General features: G+C 37.2%; 1 protein-coding gene across 2 annotated transcripts in view; it reads left to right on the forward strand.

Moving 5' to 3' along the window:
• The window catches only part of CERS6 (ceramide synthase 6), a 291,305-nt gene that overhangs the window by 77,659 nt on the left and 192,642 nt on the right, over positions 1-21,004 (forward strand). For both annotated transcript variants that reach the window (XM_072612222.1, XM_072612221.1), the window contains exon 3: positions 4,820-4,950. In XM_072612222.1, coding sequence (XP_072468323.1) covers positions 4,820-4,950 — 131 coding nt within the window. The remainder of the gene's footprint in view (positions 1-4,819; positions 4,951-21,004) is intronic.

The following is a 21,004-nucleotide window of genomic DNA, read 5'->3' on the forward strand; positions in this document are numbered from 1 at the left end:
ATCCCTCCAACTACCCAAATATGGAGAAAAGTTTCAAGAGTTACAAATATCATCTTTTCATGTAGGAATGTAAGCAGTTCAACTTTAGTAAATCCCTTATAATTTCTCTTTCCCGTTTACCTTTTCATGTTTCTCTTAATTCTTGTGTTTGAAAGTCAAATTTTCTATTCAGCTCTGGTCTTTTCATCAAGAATGCTTGAAAATCTTCTGTTTCATTGAATGGCCATTTTTTCCCCCTGAAGTATTATACTCGGTTTTGCTGGGTAGGTGATTCTTAGTTTTAGTCCTAGTTCCTTTGACTTCTGGAATATTATATTCTAAGCCCTTCAATCCCTTAATGTAGAAGCTGCAAGATCTTGTGTTATCCTGATTGTATTTCCACAATACTTGAATTATTTCTTTCTGGCTGCTTGCAATATTTTCTCCTTGACCTGCAAACTCTGAAATTTGGCCTCAATATTCCTAGGAATTTTCCTTTTGGGATATCTTTCAGGAGGTGATTGATGAATTCTTTCAATATTGATTTTACCCTCTGGTTCTAGAATATCAGGGCAGTTTTCCTTGATAATTTCATGAAAGATGATGCCTATGCTCTTTTTTTTGATCATGGCTTTCATGTAGTCCCATAATTTTTAAATTATCTATTCTGGATCTATTTTCCAGGTTAGTTGTTTTTCCAATGAGATATTTCACATTATCTTCTTTTTTTTTATTCTTTTGGTTTTGTTTTGTCATTTCTTGGTTTCTCATAAGATCTTTAGCCTTTCTAATTTTTAAAGAACTATTTTCTTCAGTGAGCTTTTGAATCTCCTTTTCCATTTAGATAGTTCTGCTTTTTAAGTCATTCTTCTCTTCATTGGCTTTTTGGATCTCTTTTGCCATTTGGGTTAGTCTATTATTAAAGGTGTTATTTTCTTCAACATTTTTTTTGGGTCTCCTTTAGCAGGCTGTTGATTCACTTTTCATGATTTTCTTACATTGCTCTCATTTCTCTTCCCAATTTTTTTTCCACTTCTCTTACCTGATTTCCAAAATTCTTTTTGATCTCTTCCATGGCCTGAGACCATTGCACATTTTTTTGGAGGTTTTGGATGTAGAAGTCTTGTCTTTGATGTTTTTGTTTGATGGTATACTTCGTTCTTCCTCATCCTGAAAGGATGGAAGAAAATACCTGTTCACCAAGAAAACAACCATTTTTGGACATTTTCCCAGCCAGTTACTTGACTTTTGAGTCCTTTGTCAGGTAGAGGGTATACTCTAGGGACCTGTAACTTCTCAGTTCCTCCAAGGTGGCACAATCAAGGGAGAAGGGTTTGCTCCTCTCTTGCCCTGTGCTCTGGTCTGGGAGCAACCACAAGCTTTTTTGCCCAGGATCTCTAAGCAGGATTCCCTGTCCAGAGCCTCCACAAGTTCCACCAGCCAGTGCTCCTCCTCACCCCAGGACTACCACTTAGGATGGCTCAATTCCCCCAGGGTCTTTAGGTTGAGAGCTCTAAAAATGGACGCTGCTGCGTCAGTAACTGCCATAGTCCTGGGGCCAGGGCCAGACTGTGTTCCCTTCTCACCCAGGTGAATGAGCTTTCTCACCAACCTTTGAAGCTATCTTTGGCATTTGTGGGTTGAGAAATCTAGGAGCTGCAGTTGCTGCCTGGGATTCTGTGCCCTGAAGCCTACTCCAATCCTGTACATGCTGCACCATGTGGCCAAGGCTGGGCTGTGCTTTGCTCCAAGCTGGTGCAATAGAATTTTCCTGTTGGCCTTCCAGGCTGTCTTGAGCTGGAAATCTCTTTTTGTGGCTTCTGCTGTTCTAGAATTTGTTTAGAGTCATTTTTACAGGTATTTTATGAGCTATGAGAGGAGAGCTATAGCAGATTGGTCTTTCTACTCTGCCATCTTGGCTCCACCCCCTAGCCTGTCTTTGATAGTGGCAATATTTTGTGGAAGGACTTTGGGAGGGGTCAACCTCAAAACTTTTGTAATGTTTTATTTCTCCTCCCTTCAATAGACAAAAGTTAATATATCACTAGATTCTTTTAAAAACTCATCATGGATTCTTTAACGGCCCGTGGAAAAGCAAGTGGGAGAAACTGTAATACAGTATGCATAAATTCATTCAAGTTTGACATGCATTTATTAAATTTTTGCATATAGTAAGTACTTGGAAGAATGCTTTATCATTCATTCAGCAGGCAGTTGTTGATATACTGTAGGTCAGGAGAAAGATGGAAGCTGGATCTGAAAATCTAGGAGTCATTTGTTTAGAAACAATGCAGAGGAAAAGTAGTACATAGAATATCATCCCAGAAATGTATGACTGGAAAAGGGGGTGGTATGGTCATCCAGTCAGAGTGAAAAGTAGCTGACATATATCTCATATGTTCTTTTGTTATCTGTGAAATCTTAAGAAATCTAGAGGAAGACCCCACAGAATGTGGGATAGATACCTTGGGAAGTGGTGAAAAGCCGTGGACTAGAGTTGAATGTACTATATACTTAGGTGGATTGCAACTGTACTAATAGATGGAGTCAACAAATTATTGAAATATAGATGAATTTATCCCTATCCATGAGTTTACTTAAACCTTTCTTAAGCCAATTTGTATGTTCCATCTGTGCCTATCTCCAGGCTAAGAAATTCTACTTCTGCTGCTATGAGAAAAGAATTTCCATACCATTTTAGGCTTATGGCATATCTAACACAGTATTCTGTTGCTAGTAGAGGCCACAAGGGATGTTGTCTGGGAGGAGATGGTTATCCTCCCTGTCATCATCCTCAAGAGCTACTTTTGTTAGGTATGTATGACTTTGCTGCTCCAAAATTTGACTGAACATCCCTTTAAAATCCATTTTTTTGCTTACTTTCTATTACTCTTACTTTCTATTCTCTTCTATTACAATTCTCTTACTTTCTAAGATTTAAGGAAATATCCTGGGATTTTGGGGATTTGGTAAATTTATATTATCCAGGCCATCCATGACTATGTCTTTCCTTGTTTTTCCAGTTTGAATTACTTATCCTTTTATTTTGCCCTCATAGAGCAGCCATACCTCTTTCTATCTCAGTCTTTTTAATTGCCCTTTTATCAATCTTCTCTAATTTCTATTTATCTTTCTTTGGCTGTGGCAAAAAAAGTGGCATGTGGTATTGCAAAAGAGGAGAATTTTTTCTGTTTTGTTTTCAGTACCTTTGCTTAAGCTGTTGCTTTTCTGTACAAGAGGTGGCTAGGTAGAATTTATTTAGCACTTTTAAGGTTGTAAAATGTTTTATATGTTATCTCATTTGATTATCACAAGTCTGTGAGGTAGGTACACTTATTATGCCCATTAAACAAATAAGAAAACTGAGGCTGAGAAGAGTTAACTAAGCTGATAAGTGTCTCAGGCAGGATTCAAGCTTAAGTCTTCATGACTCGGACTCTCTAATCACAGAACCACCCACTCGAACACATCTCTGGCTAAGCCATGACCCTGGCCAGTTGCAGGGTGAAAGGGGCCTTGCTGGCCTGCTTCCCCACGTTAGCCCCAGCCTGCAGAGTCTGAGGAAGCTCCAGAGTCAACAGCGTCAAGGCTGCAGGGCCCAGAGAGCAGCCACCTAGGTAGTATCATATAGTTTGAGTTTGTTTTTGTCTTTAAATACATGACCTTATCCTTACCCACATTATAATTCACCCATCCCCTTTTTTTTTCCATCTTGTGAGGTCTTTCTCCAATCTATCCCTATTGGCTAGGTCTTTTGTTTTTTGCCACCCAAAAGAATTCAGTGGCATTAGACATGGTAGTGAGATCTATAATTTGTACTAGAGAAAAGAACCAAATAGTAATAATAGCTTTTGATTTGTTTTTCCTAAGCACTGTCCCATTTTGTCCTTATGGTACCCTTCTGAAATTGTGAAATAGAATAGACATTATCATCTACATTTACAAGACGGGGAAAATGGAGACAAAGACAACCTATATACCCAGTGCTCCTTAGTGATAGAGTTGATGTGAGAAGCAATGTCTTTTATCTTCAGCCTACTCTAGTTGATATATTCTCCCCCTTTCTAATCTGAAGGAAGAGGAAAGAAATGAAATTATCTTTTATAAGTTTCCAAATTGAAAATATCTTGAGAAAAATTTCATCCTTCTTCTGTGTGATTTTATTGTCCCAAAATCATATCAACAGAGATCACCAGTACATGCCTCTGATGTTGCATAAAAGAATATGGTACAATATAGATAAATATGATATAGGTTGTATTAATGTATACCACAAGTTTAAGAAGTGCTGAAACTCACAATGTCCATTGTTTCCCCAGTTTGATGGTAATTTAAGGACATAGAAGAATGCAGGATATGTTGGGAATAGGGAGAAATCAAGTTTCATTGGATTTGAATACATGGAAAGGATTAGTAAAATATTATAAAGTATTTTGGAGACATAATTTGAAGGACCTTAAATGCTGGGCAGTGGTTTAATGTTTAGTAGAGAGACAATGGAGAGCACTTGTACTATTTTGTTGTCTGTTCATCCATCCATCCACCCATCCATCCATCCATCCATTCGTTGGGTTAGAGTCTGCTTCTTAGGGTTAGAGTCAGTAGAGGAAAGTGTGACCCAATCTTATTTTTATTGTAAAGGAAGCTGAGCTTTGAGCTTTTTTGCTTAAAGATTGTTTTTACTAACAATTTTATGATGAAGTTTTCTTTTAAGGTGTGCATGTAAATCTAAGTAAACGGCTAATAAATGATCAAATTAGGGGTGCTTATAATTGCCTAAGGGGACTGTATGAAGTTGAAAAGTGGATTGATAATAATTTCCTGATGCTTTGTTTTATAGCATCCAGATGAGAAGAGATTGGAAGGTCTTTCCAAGCAGTTAGACTGGGATGTTCGCAGTATCCAGCGCTGGTTTCGACAGAGACGCAACCAGGAGAAGCCTAGCACTCTTACTAGGTTCTGTGAGAGCATGTAAGTAGTTCTTCTTCCATGATGCTTCGGAATATATTTCTTAGGGGAATTTTTAAAAACCTATTCCTTCACCTTCTAAGGTTCCTCCCTAAATTCATACTTAAAATCAGTTCAATCTGACAAATTTTATTAAACACCTACAATATGCAATGTACAAGTGTTCAAGTAATAGTTTCACTCCAATTATAGCAACTTTCTAGAAAGAAAAAAACATCCATTAAATATTAAGGGCCCATCCAGAAAAAATATAAGCTAGAGTATATTGGAAGAATGTCTAAGCTAAATGTTGGAAACCTTGAATCGGTGGTTAGGTACTTTTAATAAATGTTTGTTGATTAATTAATGAAGTGACTCAAAACAGAGGAAAGTGACTAATTCTCTGGTTGTCTATACCTTGAATGAATTTTTTTTGAGAAAGGAAGGCAGTGATAAACTAAATAACCTTACATTACCTAGTTTAGAGAAGAGAACAAAAATTCTGATTGTCAGTTATGAGATGTTGGAGCCTAATAAATATCACTGGAAGTTGTAGCATCTTGTTCTCTGGAGAGTTAGTCTGGAAGGAATAGCTAGCCATCTTTCTGGGATAGGTTAAGTTTGATATTGCCAGGAGGTATGGATGGGCTATCTGGCTTTTAAAGGTCCCCTTTGGCTTTGTGATTTTTATGATAAGCTCATATCCAAGAAACTATTATCTCACAGAAAATATAGAAATGAGAGAAGTGTTAAGGCATCCAATCTATTCACTGATAAGGAAAAGATTTCAGCCTAGAGTAAAGGTACCAAGTTTAGTTGTTAACTGCAGTGAAGTTTGTTGCATTCCCAGGGGATACTGCAGTTTTACTCTAACACTTCTCTCTTTGGGGAACTTTCCCTCCATACTTGATAATTTAAGCAGGAGTGCTATCACTTCCAACTCTAGTTAAAGAGAAGTCCTTACTATTTTGAGTCTGAGATGCCTTTTCATACTGACAGGTTTTCGCTCTCCAAGGTTTGGCTTTCAATTATGCCAGGAAAAGTATCTCAGCAGTTGAAATCTAATGCTTCAAGTGAAATTTAATTTTAAGGAAAAATGAATGAGGCATATTAATATAAAAATGGACTCCTAGGGCTGAAACCGTAGACTCCTTCTTATCTTTTTTCTTAGTATATATGTTGTTTATTTTTCTCAATTACATGTAAACAAAAACTTTTTAATGTTCATTTTTTAAGATTTTGAGTTCCAAATTCTCTCCCTCTTTCCCCTACCCCTCCTTGAGAAGGCAAACAATTTGATAATGATTGTATATGTGCAGAGTCATACAAACTATTTCCACATTTACCGTAGTGCAAAAGAAAACACAGACAAGAAAACGCCTCATACCCAAGAATAATAAATAAAGTTAAAAAAAAGTATACTTCAATCTGTATTCAGACTCCATCAATTTATTGTCTGGAAGTGGATAGCATTGTTCACCATAAGTCCTTCAGATCATTGTGTTACTAAGAATAGCTAAGCTATCCACAGTTGATCATTTTACAATATTGCTATTACTGTATACGATGTTCTCCTGGTTCTGCTCATTTCACTTGGCATCAGTTCATATCAGTCTTTCTAGGTTTTTCTGAAAGCCTCATGCTCATCATTTCTTATAGCACAGTAATATTCCATCACGATTATATGCCACAATTTGTTCATCCTTTCCCCAGTTGATGGGCATCACCTCAATTTCTAATTCTTTGCCAACACAAAAAGAACTGCTATAAGCATTTTTGTATATTTTATCCTTTTCCTTTTTCTCTGATCTCTTCAGATTCCTTCCTGTCTTGAGAAGTTTGGAAGGGTCTCTGAGAAGTCAAAATGGTTAGAAGCTCCAGAAAAACAACATAATAAATGTAATACCCAGAATCCTTCTTATAATTAGAGTTAGGGGTAGTTTAATTGTCAAGGGAGGGTTTGTATATCTCAGCTGCTGATCAAACTCAAGAACTCCTTGCCTGTCTTCCTCCTTCCCCCACCTTCACCCCCACATCACCCCAACATGATGCAGGCTTTCTGCTTACGTGTTTAGTAACTAGAGTGTCTACTGGCCTTATCACACTAATATTATATTTAGATTTTTTGGAGTTGGACTTGTGTACTTGAATATATATCAAGATTATTTGGAGTTGGACTTGTGTACTTGAATATATATCATTTCTTCCTATTGCTTTTATGTGTTCCCTCCCTTTCTCCTAACTTTTAGCTTCCTTGAGTATATAGACTCTGTGCACCTTGTTTTTTTCTGGCTATTAAAATATTTACACTCTGCCTCCCAACCTATTGTTTGCCTTATCAGATCTCCATATCTGCTGGAACCCACATAGCCCTTTGTCCATCACTTCCTTTTAAACTCTTATTCCTATCCAGAGAACCCCTCTAGTCATGGGATCATGATCCAAAGCTGACCAGACTAGTCCAGCTGAGGTTCGGGGAGGTTATGACTTTCCCAGGGTCACATAGGTAGTAAGCATTAGAGGAAATATTTGAACCCAGGTTCTCTGACTTCAGAACCAGTGTTCTTTCCTCAGTTTCATGTCCCTTGTTTTGTCCTAGTCAACTTCTTTATTACTCTCTCCTCCTGTGTTCCATGATACCCCCCCATTCATTCTCAACCTTTTAAATGATGCCCTCATATCCTTTGATACTCTCTTCCATGGGAGCCTTAGTTTTTCCCAAGACTTTAAACAAGTTGTCAGCAGCGATCTGCTATCTTCTTACCTTTCCATTGTCATTTCTAGATTACTGATCTGCCATGATACCACTCCTTTTAATTTTAAACTTCTGCTGCCTGGTTATGCTATTATCACCAAATCTTCTTGGCTATTCATCTACCATGCTTTAAGAACATTTTGGACTTAAGTACCTTGTGTGTGTATGTGTACATGTGTGTGTTTACATATAAAATATAAAATGTATGTGTATGTGTACATATATGTATGTGTGTATGCACACATACATACATATATACATATACATTTTCTCTCTATTCTTGTGAAGATTCTTGGTGATTTCATCATTTGTGTTGAAGATTCATCAAACATCTGAATCTCAAAGGATCTTCCCTTCCTGGATTCCATCGATCATCAGGCTATATCAATCCTGATCTGAATGTACCCATCCCAGCTTTTATCATTAATTAGTCAATCAATATATTTATTGAGCACCTTTGGTATACAGGGTACTATACTGAGGGGTACCAGAGAAACAAAGAAGTAAGTACATGGAATCCTTAAGGAACTTAATTAATATAATTTAGGAGATAAGATGTACCACAACATGTAAAGTTCTTGCTAACAAAATATAAGGCAGCATTAATAGGGACAATAAAGGTTGTAAAGAATCCAGAGGAGGGAGAAAGCAGTGTGGGCTGGGTACGGTAATGATCAGTGTTACATTCTCCCAAACTTTCAAGGTTCACCTCCAATCCTTTATTGTTCTCTCATGCTATATTTATCCTTCCTCCAAACCCTCTTTTCTAGAACACTCGCTTGACAGTGAATCATATATATACTGCCTTATTTTGTTAACTTTTCCTTTTATGTGTCCTCCCTCTTGAAATTAGTGACTATGTCTTCTTCAACCATCACTCATAGAATCTAAAGCTATACTCTTCAATAGTGTGTGCGTATGAATTTTGACAGCAAGTGACTTTTCAAATTTTTGAGGAAGAATGTGGTGAACAAAGATTGATGTACTCCATTCCCTTCCCCCATACCCAGTTTTGCTGTGTGCCAGCTGGCTCCTTGTGCCAGTCTAATAACATAACTCCCTATTTAAGCTACTTCTAAGGTAAAGAGGAGGTCTCAACTGTTGGGAAGTAGTGCAAAAGACAGAAATGTAGGTGTGGCTGGGTGACACAGTGAATAAAGCACTGACCCTGGAGTCAGGAATATCTGAGTTCAAATCCTGCCTCAGACACTTGATACTTACTAGCTGTGTGACTTTGGGCAAGTTACTTAACCCTGATTGCCTTGCTTCCCCCTTCTAAAAAAAAAAAAAGCAAAAATATAGAAAGTAAAGACATGGAGTTGAATAAATTAATGAAAGAGGGGGATAATATGATAGCAGAGAGAGGAGAGTGAGTATGAGCTGTAACCATTTAATAATAACATTCTTGGCATTGAGTACTTCCTTATCATAGGAATGGACCAAGAGCTCACAGAATTGGGGGTGACTTCTCTTAAACTGCTCTAGTGATTGTGTTAGTGGCCATTCAAATGCAAATTGTGGGTGAATAAATTGAAATCAAGTATAAAAGGTTAGCATTTTTGTCTTTTCCAGTAAACAAACATAAATTTATGATAAAAAGGGAAATTGAATATGTCTTTCTAGTAGTCCTCCAGAAGAAGCAAGTTTGTGTGTGTGTGTGTGTGTGTGTGTGTGTGTGTGTATGTGTTGTGTTTTCAGTTCAACTCAATAACGATTTATTAAATACTGGAAATGGTTGCTGACCCACCCTGGCATTGGCACCCTATTGCAGATGAACATAGCAGAAGTTGTTCAATGAGCAATGTGCTGAGACGTTGATGAGAAGCATTTTTTTTACTTTCTGCCTAGCCTCAACTCATTCATATACTTGTCAGTTTTGAGGCATATTCTTTTACAAGTGCTCACATCCTTTTTGACAACTGAAATAGAGATTTTTTCAAAGGGGCACAAGGAGGAATGTATAAAACTCAAGGAGTACACAGGAGAAATTTTAGAAGACTGAAAATGAAGGGTGCTGGTTGGTAGACAAACTGCCTTCAGATTGCCAAAGTTTTGACATCTTTCTCCACCGATTATGTTACAGAATTGATATTAAGGCTAAATAGTAAGAAGCAAAGCCAAAGTCTCAGATAAGGAAGCCACCTCCTTCATTGCATCATATTTTTGCTTACTGTTTTTGGTTGCCTTGCAGTGTCTTTTATGTTTGAAGGGAGAAGTCTTCCCATGTAACATTCTAACATTTAGGATAAAACCATATTATATGACACTGAATAGTTTTACTTAATACCAAGCATTGATTCAAGGAAATATTAGAAGAAAATATTTTAAGAATCCTTTGTAAAATTGAGATCAAATTGCATTCTCGTAAGTATTTCACTTTATGGTAGTTGAGAGTTATCCTAGTTAGAATTACTAATAGGAATTATCCCATTAGAATAGTAAAAATCCTATTAGAATTACTAATAGTAATTAGTGCAGGTGAGTAGAATTTTTTTAAAGGGAGAAATCTGAGTCCGAATTAGCTTGCAAGACTAGTGTTTGACTCTTCCATTTTTCTCTAGGTTATGATTTTGGTGGATGAGCAAAAGGAACTTAGTTGTTATCATTTCTAACATACTTTCTTGCTGTCTATTTGTTAAGGAAAAGGAAGAATGTAGGAGGCAATAAGTAAGTGGATTGATCAAGGTAAAATATTTCATTCACAATAATAAGGTACTTTTTATATCGCATTTTGATTTTCCTACATGTGCTATTTTATTTGATCTTGATTCTTATCTGCCTCTGTTTCTCCATGCCTTATTATGGTCAGTCAGGCAGTCAAAAAGCATTTATTAAGTATTTACTATGTACCCACATGGTGTTAAACCTGGGAGTACAAATAATAAAAGCAAAAAGAAGACAGTCCCTGTCTTTAGGAAATTTACAATTTAAACGGGGAAGATATTACATAAAAGGAAGCTGAAGAGGGGCAGGGCTGGGTTAAAGTGGGATAAAGGTGCTTCATGACAGAGGAATCTAGAGGAGAACAACCTGATGGGAAATGAAGATCTGGCTGGCCTGGCTACCCTTCTTAACTCAAGGTTCTAGGAGGAGTCCACTACCCTCCAATCAGAGGGGTTATGGTTCTCCATACTTCTTGCCCCATAGCATGGAATAATTTTAAAATGTTACATGTATGCTTTTTTGGTTTTATTTTGTATCACTGTAATTTCTGGATATACATTCTTCCTGTGCTTGCCTTCCTCACCCAGCCTCCCCCACAGCAAAGAAAGGCAGTTGGGTAGAAACACATAGGGTAGCTAAGTGGTGCAGTGGATAGAGTGCTGGTATGGAGTCAGGAAAACTCATCTTCCTAAGTTCAAATCTGGCCTCAGACCCTTACTAGCTGTGTGACCCTGGGCAAGTCACTTAACCTCAATTTCAATTCCCTTGTCTATAAAGCTGGAATAGTAGTAACAACCACCTCAAAGTACTGGTGTGATAATCAGATGAGATAATATATATAAAGCATTTTGCAAAGTGCTAGATGAATATTTAATATTGTTATTATTAGGCTAGAAGAGACCTTAGAAACATCTAAACCAACCCCCTCATTTTTTCCGAAGTCCAGAACGTCCAGGTGACTTTGTCCACACAGATAAGTGGATAGCAGGGCCAGGATTTGAACATAGGTATTATGACACAAAAATATATTGATCTCTGCTCACTGCTTTTCTTTTTCATAATTAAAAGATCAAGAGATCATAGTTGGGATTGTAAAAGTGCTTAGCAGAATCCCTAGTATAGAATAGTCCCTACTATATAAATATTTATTCCCTTCCCCCCTCCTTTACCCTCTCCTCTCCTCTTCTTCACTTAGAATAGGAAGGGAGATTCAAAGAAACTGAGCCCAACCCCAGCCCCCATCATTATCAGGTGAGGAAACTGAGGCCCAGAAATGTTTACGTGATATTTTTAAGCCACACAGCTAATAAGTTACTGAGGTAGCATTTGAATTCAGGTCTTCCTAACTCTAAATCCAATATTCTACCCACTACTTTAAGTTACATGGAATCACTGTACTAAGGAACAGATCAATGAAGTCCAAAGTGATTTTAAGAGAAATATAAGACAATACATATGAAGGAATCAGCAGAACCAGAACAACATTGTATATGATGACTACAATGGCTATCAAATAATAAACAAAAAGATCACTCAAAGGAATTTGGCCTTCAGGCAATTTGGCTCTTGGAGAATAGAGAATGAAATATGTCTCCCTCCCCTCAAGAGAGTCACAGGGACCCAGAGAGCAATATGATGCATTCATTTTCAGTAATTGTCACTATATTATATTATATATTTCTTACTGTTGCTCAGTCATTTCAGTCATGTCTGACTTTTTTTTTACCCCATTTGGGGTTTTCTTGACAAAGACACTTGGAGTGGTTTGCCATTTCTTTCTCCATCTCATTTTACAGATGAGCAAATAGGGTTAAGTGACTTACCCAGGGTCACACAGCCAGTAAGGGTCTGAGGCCAGATTTGAACTGGCATCTTCTAGACTATCGGATCAGTGCTCTATTCACTGTGCCACCTGTGATCTAATTTACTTTTCTTGCATTATGTTTGCTGTGATGGAGAATGCTTTCTTCTCCTGAGACATTGATATTTTATGGATCAAATGATACATATATGCACATATATTTGTGTAAATGCACATATGTATATATACTTTTATGCATACATACACATATGTATATATGTATATATATAATATGTATAAAAATAACTTTGCTAATCTTAAAATATTTGAATCCTAGCAAAATATGCTAGTTATTATTACCTTTATTTTGTTTTTGGAAGGGATAGAGAAGAAAGTTCATTCTAAAAAAAAAAATCAGCACATTCTCTCTAAAGGACCCTTTTGGTCACAGGGTTGTCTTCTTGGACAGCCATAAGGAAAAAAAATATTGACTCATTTAGTATTAAGAACCTCAGAGTCTTCAGAACACTACTGTGTGATTGGAAAGACTAGGATATGGACGCATCTTGCTTAGATCTGGAGGGGAAGTGGACTAAAGAAACAACCAAGGCTGTTGAAATAGCCGCTGTGAAACAAGGTTGCAGGAGAGAGAATGCCTGCAAAGCAGAGATTTGCAATTTGCATAAAAGACACTGAGTACACAGGATTGCCTTTGAGAGGTAAGAGCAACAAAGCCTGATGATTACTGTTGACATTTTAGCTAAGGCATTTCTGTTGAGACTGAGGTTGGTAAGACAGTTAACTGTTTAATGGATGAGAAAAAGTTTTCAGATCCTAAAGTTAGAGGTTAGAGGGTTTCATCAACTTTACTGGGCAGATGTACATCACAATTCAAGTAGAAGCAGCTCTTTTCTCAGTCTGAGCTTTTGGTACCACTCTGTAGCTAACACTTTCTCTCTCTCTCTCTCTCTCTGTCTCTCTCTCTCTCTCTCTCTCTCTGTCTCTCTCTGTCTCTCTGTCTCTCTCTCTCTCTGTCTCTCTCTCTCTGTCTCTCTCTCTCTCTCTCCCTCCCCTCCTTCACTCTCTACTCCCACCCCCACAATCCAAGAGAAACCAATTTTAGACTATTGAGGGTAAGCTGGTCTATAGGTTACTTTCTTCTTGGCGTTTTGCTGCTGGGTGCCTGGCTCCCCATCCCTTCCCATTTTCTCCAAACTCTTTCTCTCTCTCCCCCCTCCTTCTTTATGCCTGGGTTTCAGGGTGATGGTTAGCAGGTAGCCGGTAGTTTCTATCAGATTTCCTACTGGTCCCCCACACTTCCGTAATCAAAATTTGGCCACGCCACCTGTGAAATTAATGAGTTAAGCCTTGGGCAATGAAACATCCCAAACCATACTGAATTAAATGAAATAACTGAATGTTATTGTTAGGCATTTTTGTTAAACACAACTATTGATCTGTTATGTTTAGACATGATTACCAGCAGTTTGAGGTATTGGAAGGCTTTTAGGGTGAGCAACAAATTGTCGTCATTCCAAAATTTTAAAGACAATGAAAATATTTTCTGACTGGATCTGTATAAATATCAGATGTATTTTGGACATTGCAAATAGAAGCAACTGATTGAGAATTATTTCAGAAGACCCTTCCTCTGCTTCTCCCCATAATAAGTGAATACATGCATAAGGGGACTCATGGCAATAATTTAGCCTAACAACTTTAATTTTAATGCAAGTTACTATGATGCTACTGACTATGTGTATAGCATCATAATGATGTGGGGAGGCTAAAATGTCTTAGAAAAACTTGATTTTTAATTTGAAAGCTTTATTTAGCACATGTGTATGTGTGTATGCATAATATATATCACAGGTCTGGAAAAACATGCAGATGTAAAAATGTTTTATATATACATGTCTATATCTATGCCTGTAGCTATAAATATATACACATCATGATAATTTTTAGTGGTAATATTGCTGTTGACCTGACTTTAGGGGAAATTGAAAGTTTATTACAATTATTAATCAAGAAAAGCTTGTCTTTGCCATTTCCCCACTTCTTTTACTGAATCCTAATGTTTCTCTTTTCCCTTGGACATCTCCTGTCCTCATATGGCCAACAAGCTTCAGTGATCAGAGCACATCCATAGACCCCACTTAGACCTACCCTGTCACTCCAGACGTTTCCCTTTCTTCTCTCTCTCAAATCAATTTCATAGCAACTTTACTTGATCATCCAATTAAAGTAAATTATCTAGAAAGAATGATGACACACATATTACTCACAAGTCTTTAAAGCTTTCAGAAAAGAATCCTACAGAGTAGGTAATGTGAATTTTTGTTTTTCAGTCATTTCAGTCATATCCACCTCTTCATGACTGCATTTGGTGTTTTCTTGGCAAAGCAGCAAGATATGTGTAACAAAGGTATTTGTTACCATTATGGAGGCTGGCTAGTACAGAGTCCAAATGAAGGGGAGAGTCTGAAAAAATTATGAAGTTTACCTGTTGCTTGCCTTTGCTGATGACATTGAACTGATTGCATTATGCCCCAGAAAACTGCAGATGATTTTAAAGGAAAGTCAAAATCACTCAAAAGAGCTTATCCATACAGGAAAAACCAAGTGGAGAAGAATATGTGTTGTCCAGACTATCACATGGGATGAGCCTGTGGAATTGGTCCATTAGTATGTATCTTGGGCAGGCATAGTCAATAGACAATGAGTTGTAAGTTGAAGAAGAGAAGGCATGTGAATTAGCCTGACTCTAGGACAGTGTGCAATAGTTTAAATATCCTCAAACTTTTCCCAGAAACAAAAATCCATCTTTTAATAACAAAACTCCTCTACTGAGGCTTAGAATACCAAAATCTGTGATAAATTCAAGTTGAAAACTACATTAGGGTTCTTGAGAGATGAATAGTTGGTGGGAGCAGGCTGCAACACATAAATAAGATGAGGGAAAAAAGATGCATCAGTCATATGACAAGAGAAGAGGTCACTGATGGCTAGACCACTAACTTATTGGCCAAAGAATGAGAGGAAACACTTTAGTGCACTGTGTAGATACCTGTGAAGGACTGTAGACAGAAATGGATAATAGTCACATGGGATGAGTGGAAATAGATGAATTATGATCTGCTTTCTTTGAGGGAGTACCCACAGTGATGTGATCACGGGTTCATCAATATAGTGGAGACAAGGATGATATTCTATCACCAAGAGTCCTCTGATTTTCTCTTTTATTTTTGTGTACATTGGAATTGGATGGGGGGAAGGTAGTACAGGGACTCTTGTGTATATGTTTTGGTCCTGGTTTATTGCCACTTTTTAATATAACCTTCATTAGTCTACAAAATTTTCTTCACAAGTTACTAAAGAACAGTGACTCACACAGAATTAGCCAGTCACTAATAGCAAAATTAATTAGATCTAAATAGCATAACATTTCTGTCTTTGTCCAGCAAAAGATGCTAATTCTTAGAGCCACGGATTTTTTAGTGAAGTTCCATGTATATATTTTAAAAAGAGAAAAGGGATAGGGAGTCAGTTTCTAAACAATTGAAAAATTGTGTGTATTTAACATTTCATTTCTTTCCTTCCTTTCCTTTTCTGTTTTAGAGTTTAAATACCATTTCATAAGTAAGTCTCATACTTGAAAAATTCCTGCTTTTTCATAGTTTATTTGGATGCCAACAAAGGATTGTCTAGTCTTGAATGCTATCTTGACTAGATGAAGAGGTACAAGTGACATGATAATGCAGTTAGATGGATTTGGAACTGGTTGAATGGTTGTTCTTAATGACTAATCATTAATTGTTTAATTTCAGTTAAATTCAACAAACATTTATTAAGCTTATACTATGTGTAAGGTGGGCATCTAGGTGGCACAGTGGATAGAGTGCTAGGCTTGAAGTCAGGAAGACTCATCTTCCTAGCTTAAATCTGGCCTCAGGCTCTTATTAGCTGTGTGACCCTGGGCAAGTCACTTAACCCTGTTTGCCTGTTTCCTCATCTGTAAAAGGAGCTGGAGAAGGAATGGCAAACCACTTTTTCTAGAAAACCCCTAATGGGTTCACAAAGAGTTAGACATGACTGAACATGACTGAACAACAGTGTGTAAGGCTTTGAAGATATCAAGACAAAAATGAAACAGTCCCTTCCCTGAAGTAGCTTACATTTTTAGTTGGGTGGGATGATATACCATATACATAAATTATATACATCATGTGTAGATATATACACAAAAACATGTATTTATGTGTACAGATGGATTGATACTATAGCTACTATATATATTTGCTTATCTATATAAATAGCTATACATTGCATTATATATACCTACATATGTATATGTATTATACATGTATGCATGTATGCGTATTTATTTGTATACTTAAGCACAAAAAATAATTTCAATAAGGAGTACTATCACCTGTGGAGAACAGGAAGGACCACGTATTAGAGATAATACTAATCTGTATTTAGAATGAAGGTAGGAACACCTTGCCAATTTGGAAGGAGTTCTCTAGTAGAGGGTCTTGGGGTCTGTGCCTGTGTTCTTTAATATTTTTATCAATTACATGGTTAAAGGAATATTTGGCATGCTTTTCATATTTGCAGATGACACAAAGCTGGAAGGTTTAGCTTACATACTGGATGACAGAGTGAGGATACAAAAAAAGACCTATATGCTCTGGAACACTAGAATAGAAACTAATAAGAAATTTAAAAGGGACAAATATAAAGACTTGGGCTGGGGAAAAAATCAGCTTCACAAATTTTAGATGACAAGAACATGCTGCTAAATGTTTAGCAACCAACTCTCCAGGAAAAAACAATCAACCAAAAAACAAATTCAAGACACACTTTTGAGTTTAATCTGCATTATTAGCTTTTTCTCCATGATTTTCTCATGTCTGGACAATTAATAAAGCAATCAAGCCATGATTTGTAGCATTTGCCCCTTTATGAGATATAAATGCTCACATTGAAAATGTAACAACAGGGTCACCGGAGTTAGTTTGAGCTCAACACCCTCTGGATAGGCTAGACATGGGTAAGTAGAGTTCCTCTGTTAAAGATCTTGGGTTTTGATTTATTACAGACTTAACAGATTAATAATAGCAACCAGTGATACTAATTTTGTCTCTAGATGCATTGAGAGTGTCATCGTGATTAAGATCAGGGAGATGGGAGATAGTCTTTCTTCACCTTCCTCTAGCTGGACCACATCTGGTGTGTTGTGTTCAGTTCTGGGCACATTTTTAGAAAATCTTTGTATATCAAAATAGTATGTTTATTGATGATTGGTAAGTTCACAATAAAGAAGAAAATATTTCCAAAAAGAATATTGATAAGCTAGAAAGTGCCCAGAGGAAAAGTAATAAATATAGGGAAGGGCCATGAGATCATGCCATATGAGCATCAGCTGACAGAATTGAGTCTGGTCAAAATAGAGAAAAGAATACTTAGGAGGGGACAGGAATTCTGGAAGGCAGCATTAGACAGTAGAAAGATAAGTAAAGTGCTATGTAAATGCTTTGTTGTTGTTCTGTTGTTTCAGTCACGTCTGGCTCTTCATGACTCCATTTTATTTTTGTTTTTGTTTTTGTTTTTTTGGCACATATACTAGAGAGGTTTGCTATTTCCTTCTCCAGATCCTTTTACATATGAGGAAACCGAGGCAAATAGGATTAAGTGCCCTGCCCAGAGTCACAAAGCTGATAAATATCTAAGGCCAGATTTAAACCCAAGTCTTCCTGATTCCAGGGCCAATATCCATTGTATCCATTGTACTACTTAGATGCCACTTAAATGTTAGCTATTGTTATTGTTATAGTAACAATATTATAGTAATATAATATAGTAACAATGTTATAGTAATTTCCTTGGGTCTAATTTTTATCATCTGTAAAATGAAGGGATTGGGCTAGCTGACTCCTAAGGTTCCTTCTAGCCCTAAATGTATGATCCTTGGATCCTAAGTTTCTGAAGGACTCTTATGGGGAAGAAGGATTAGATTTGTTCTTTTTAGTGCCAAGCAGTGGAAGTAGAACTGAGTGCTGGAAATTATAGAGAGATAGATTTAAGCTTGATGCAGGAAAATCTCTGTACTGATCAGAACAGCGTCATTCATGTCTTGCCCTTGAAGGGAGTGGCTTCTCCTCACCAGGGGGCTTTGGAAGCTAGGCACATTATTAGTTAGTCCACTTGTAGAGATGATCCTTGTTCAGACAGAGATTGGAGCTGATGGTCTCAGGGCACGTAAGTCTGGAATTCTATGATTACCTGTGGCATCTAAATGGTCCGATGGATAGAACACCATACCTGCAGTCAAAAACACTTGATTTCAAATCCAGCCTCAGACCCTTACTAGCTGTTGGGTCAGTTACTTAGCCTTTGTCAGGCTTAGTTTCCTCAATTGTAAAATGGAGATAATAGTAACACCTACATCTTTGTTGTGAAATACTATTTATAAAATGCTTAGCACAGTGCCTGGAACAGAGTAAGCACTTATTAAATCATTCCTCCTTCCCTCCCTTCCTCTCTCTTTCCTTCCTTCCTTCCTTCCATCCTTCTTTCCTTCCATCCTTCCTTCCTTCCTTATCAGTGCCCTCCCCATCTAGGCTGGCTTTCAATTTCTTCTGATTTCCTCAATATAAACAAGTGTGGGGATGGTACACTGTGTTATTTTTCTTAGGACCATCACTCCCTTGGGGACACCAGTAACTTGGAAACGTAACAAGGGTGATAGCAGCAGGAGCTATGTCTTTGGTGGAAAACATACAGCACACTAAATTGCATTGTAAGAGCATCTTAGGATATTAAGGCACAAAGAAGAAATGTTAGAAAGGAAGTAATCCCCTCTTCAATTTCTTAGTAATAAAGTAACTTGCTAATGGCAAGTTATCATCTATTTATAATGAACAACAAATAGACTCTTTGACTCACACTCACTTCCCAATAGGCCCATAGATGCAGACTTGAAGACATAAAAATTAACAACATTAAAGAAATTTAAAACAACAACAACAAAATTACTCTGGACTAAAAGCAAAAAACCTTTCTTTCCTTTGTAAACAGTTAGAATCCAGTTCTTCTTCAGTAGCATTATTTCTCTTTATTCCAATATAGTCATTTTCTTTCTGGTAGAAATGTGTATATTCATAAAATCACTCATTTTCTCTAGATATTAAAATAATTTGCATATTTAATTTTCTTTTCCTTTTTATGTTTTTTAGAAAAGTTGTGGAAGTTTCTTTTAAAACAACAGATTATTTTCTAATGTGATTTAATTATGATATTTCCTAAATCAATCAACAAGCATTTATTAATTACTATGTACCAGGTACTTTACTGAACATTGAGGATACAAAGAAAAATCAAGAATGTTCCCTGCCCTCAAGGATCTTACATTGTGATGGTGGATAGAACAGGTGCATCAAAGAGGTTTGTTCAGGATAACTTGCAGAATAAATACAAGGTAACTTTGGAAGGGAAGGCTTTAGCCATTGAAAAGGATGGAAGTGTGTGTGTTCATCCTTTGTTGCTGAAGAAGACCATGCCATCAGAGAAATAATGACATGCATTGCATTTGACTTTGTTTTGAGGGAGGGAGGGCTGTGCAGGTCACCAGCCTCACTTCTCCTCCAGAGCCATCTGAATCCAGTGACCAGATATTCATCAGGATGACTGGAGATGACCCAGGATGAGGCAATCAGAGTTAAATGACTTGCCCAAGGTCACACAGCTAGTGAGTGTCAGGTATCTGAGGTTAGATTTGAACTCAGGTCCTCCTGACTCCTGTACTGGTGCTCTGTCCACTAGCTGCCCCAAAGGATGGAAATAGCCTTTGGTGGAAGGTGATGTATTCATGAGTCTGAGTCTTGAAGTAAAATCAGAAATGCCAACAGGCAGAAATAAGAAAGGAGAGTATCCCAGGCATTGGGGACAGGAAGTGTTAAGGAATACAAAAAAATGGAGTAAGTGGTCATTCTGTATCTATTCTGTTTCTAGGAACATTTGTCGTTGTTGATTCCTTTAGTTGTTTCCAACTCTTTGTGACCCTGTTTGGGGTTTTCTTGGCAAAGACACTGCAGTGGTTTGCCATTTCTTTCTCCAGGTCACTTAACAGATGAGCAAACTGAGGCAGACAGGGTTAAGTGACTTTTCCAGGGTCTGAGTGTCTGAGGTCAGATTTGAACTTGGAGTTGAGTCTATGCACTCCGTCTTTTACTCTACTTATCTGCATTTATGAGCTTTTATTTTTTTACTAACTTCCCATTTCCACCTCTCTGTTTTCTACTGTCCCTTTCCCCATATCTTTTCTGTATAATGTGTCTTTGTTCCTTTAGAACAATTTTGTATGCTGCCAAGATAAAAAAAAGTACCATAAATATTTTGGAGTTACTAAATTTCATATGAAATGTGTGTGTGAAGACATTGCTTTAGCACTTGTTGCAGCATTAGTATTGTTTTGAAATTTGAACAAGAGCTGTGGCATACCAATATAAGAGAAGGATTCTCTGCTGAGGAAAAAAAACCAACATGTTACTTTTAGTCCTTGACATGAAGATTTTGCTTAATAAGAATTTTCTTTGCTTCAAACGCATGTTATTATTGTGTCACTTGTGTTTCTTCCTCATTGCCCCCTTTGGGTGGAAGGGAACCCCAGAGCATGGGCTGTTTGAAAGCAGGAGAAACTCTGCCTTTTTCTTAGAAGCCAGGTACAAGGCTTTGGTAAGATCCACTTCATGGAGGTGAACTAGAGACGTGATTGAAAGGAAATTGTTGGCAAAGATTGAACTGTGTAGAATTTATTGTCACCTGTAGTTGTGAAATCTAACTGACAATAA

The sequence above is a fragment of the Notamacropus eugenii genome, chromosome 5 (assembly GCF_028372415.1).
Source record: "Notamacropus eugenii isolate mMacEug1 chromosome 5, mMacEug1.pri_v2, whole genome shotgun sequence".
Classification (NCBI taxonomy): domain Eukaryota; kingdom Metazoa; phylum Chordata; class Mammalia; order Diprotodontia; family Macropodidae; genus Notamacropus; species Notamacropus eugenii.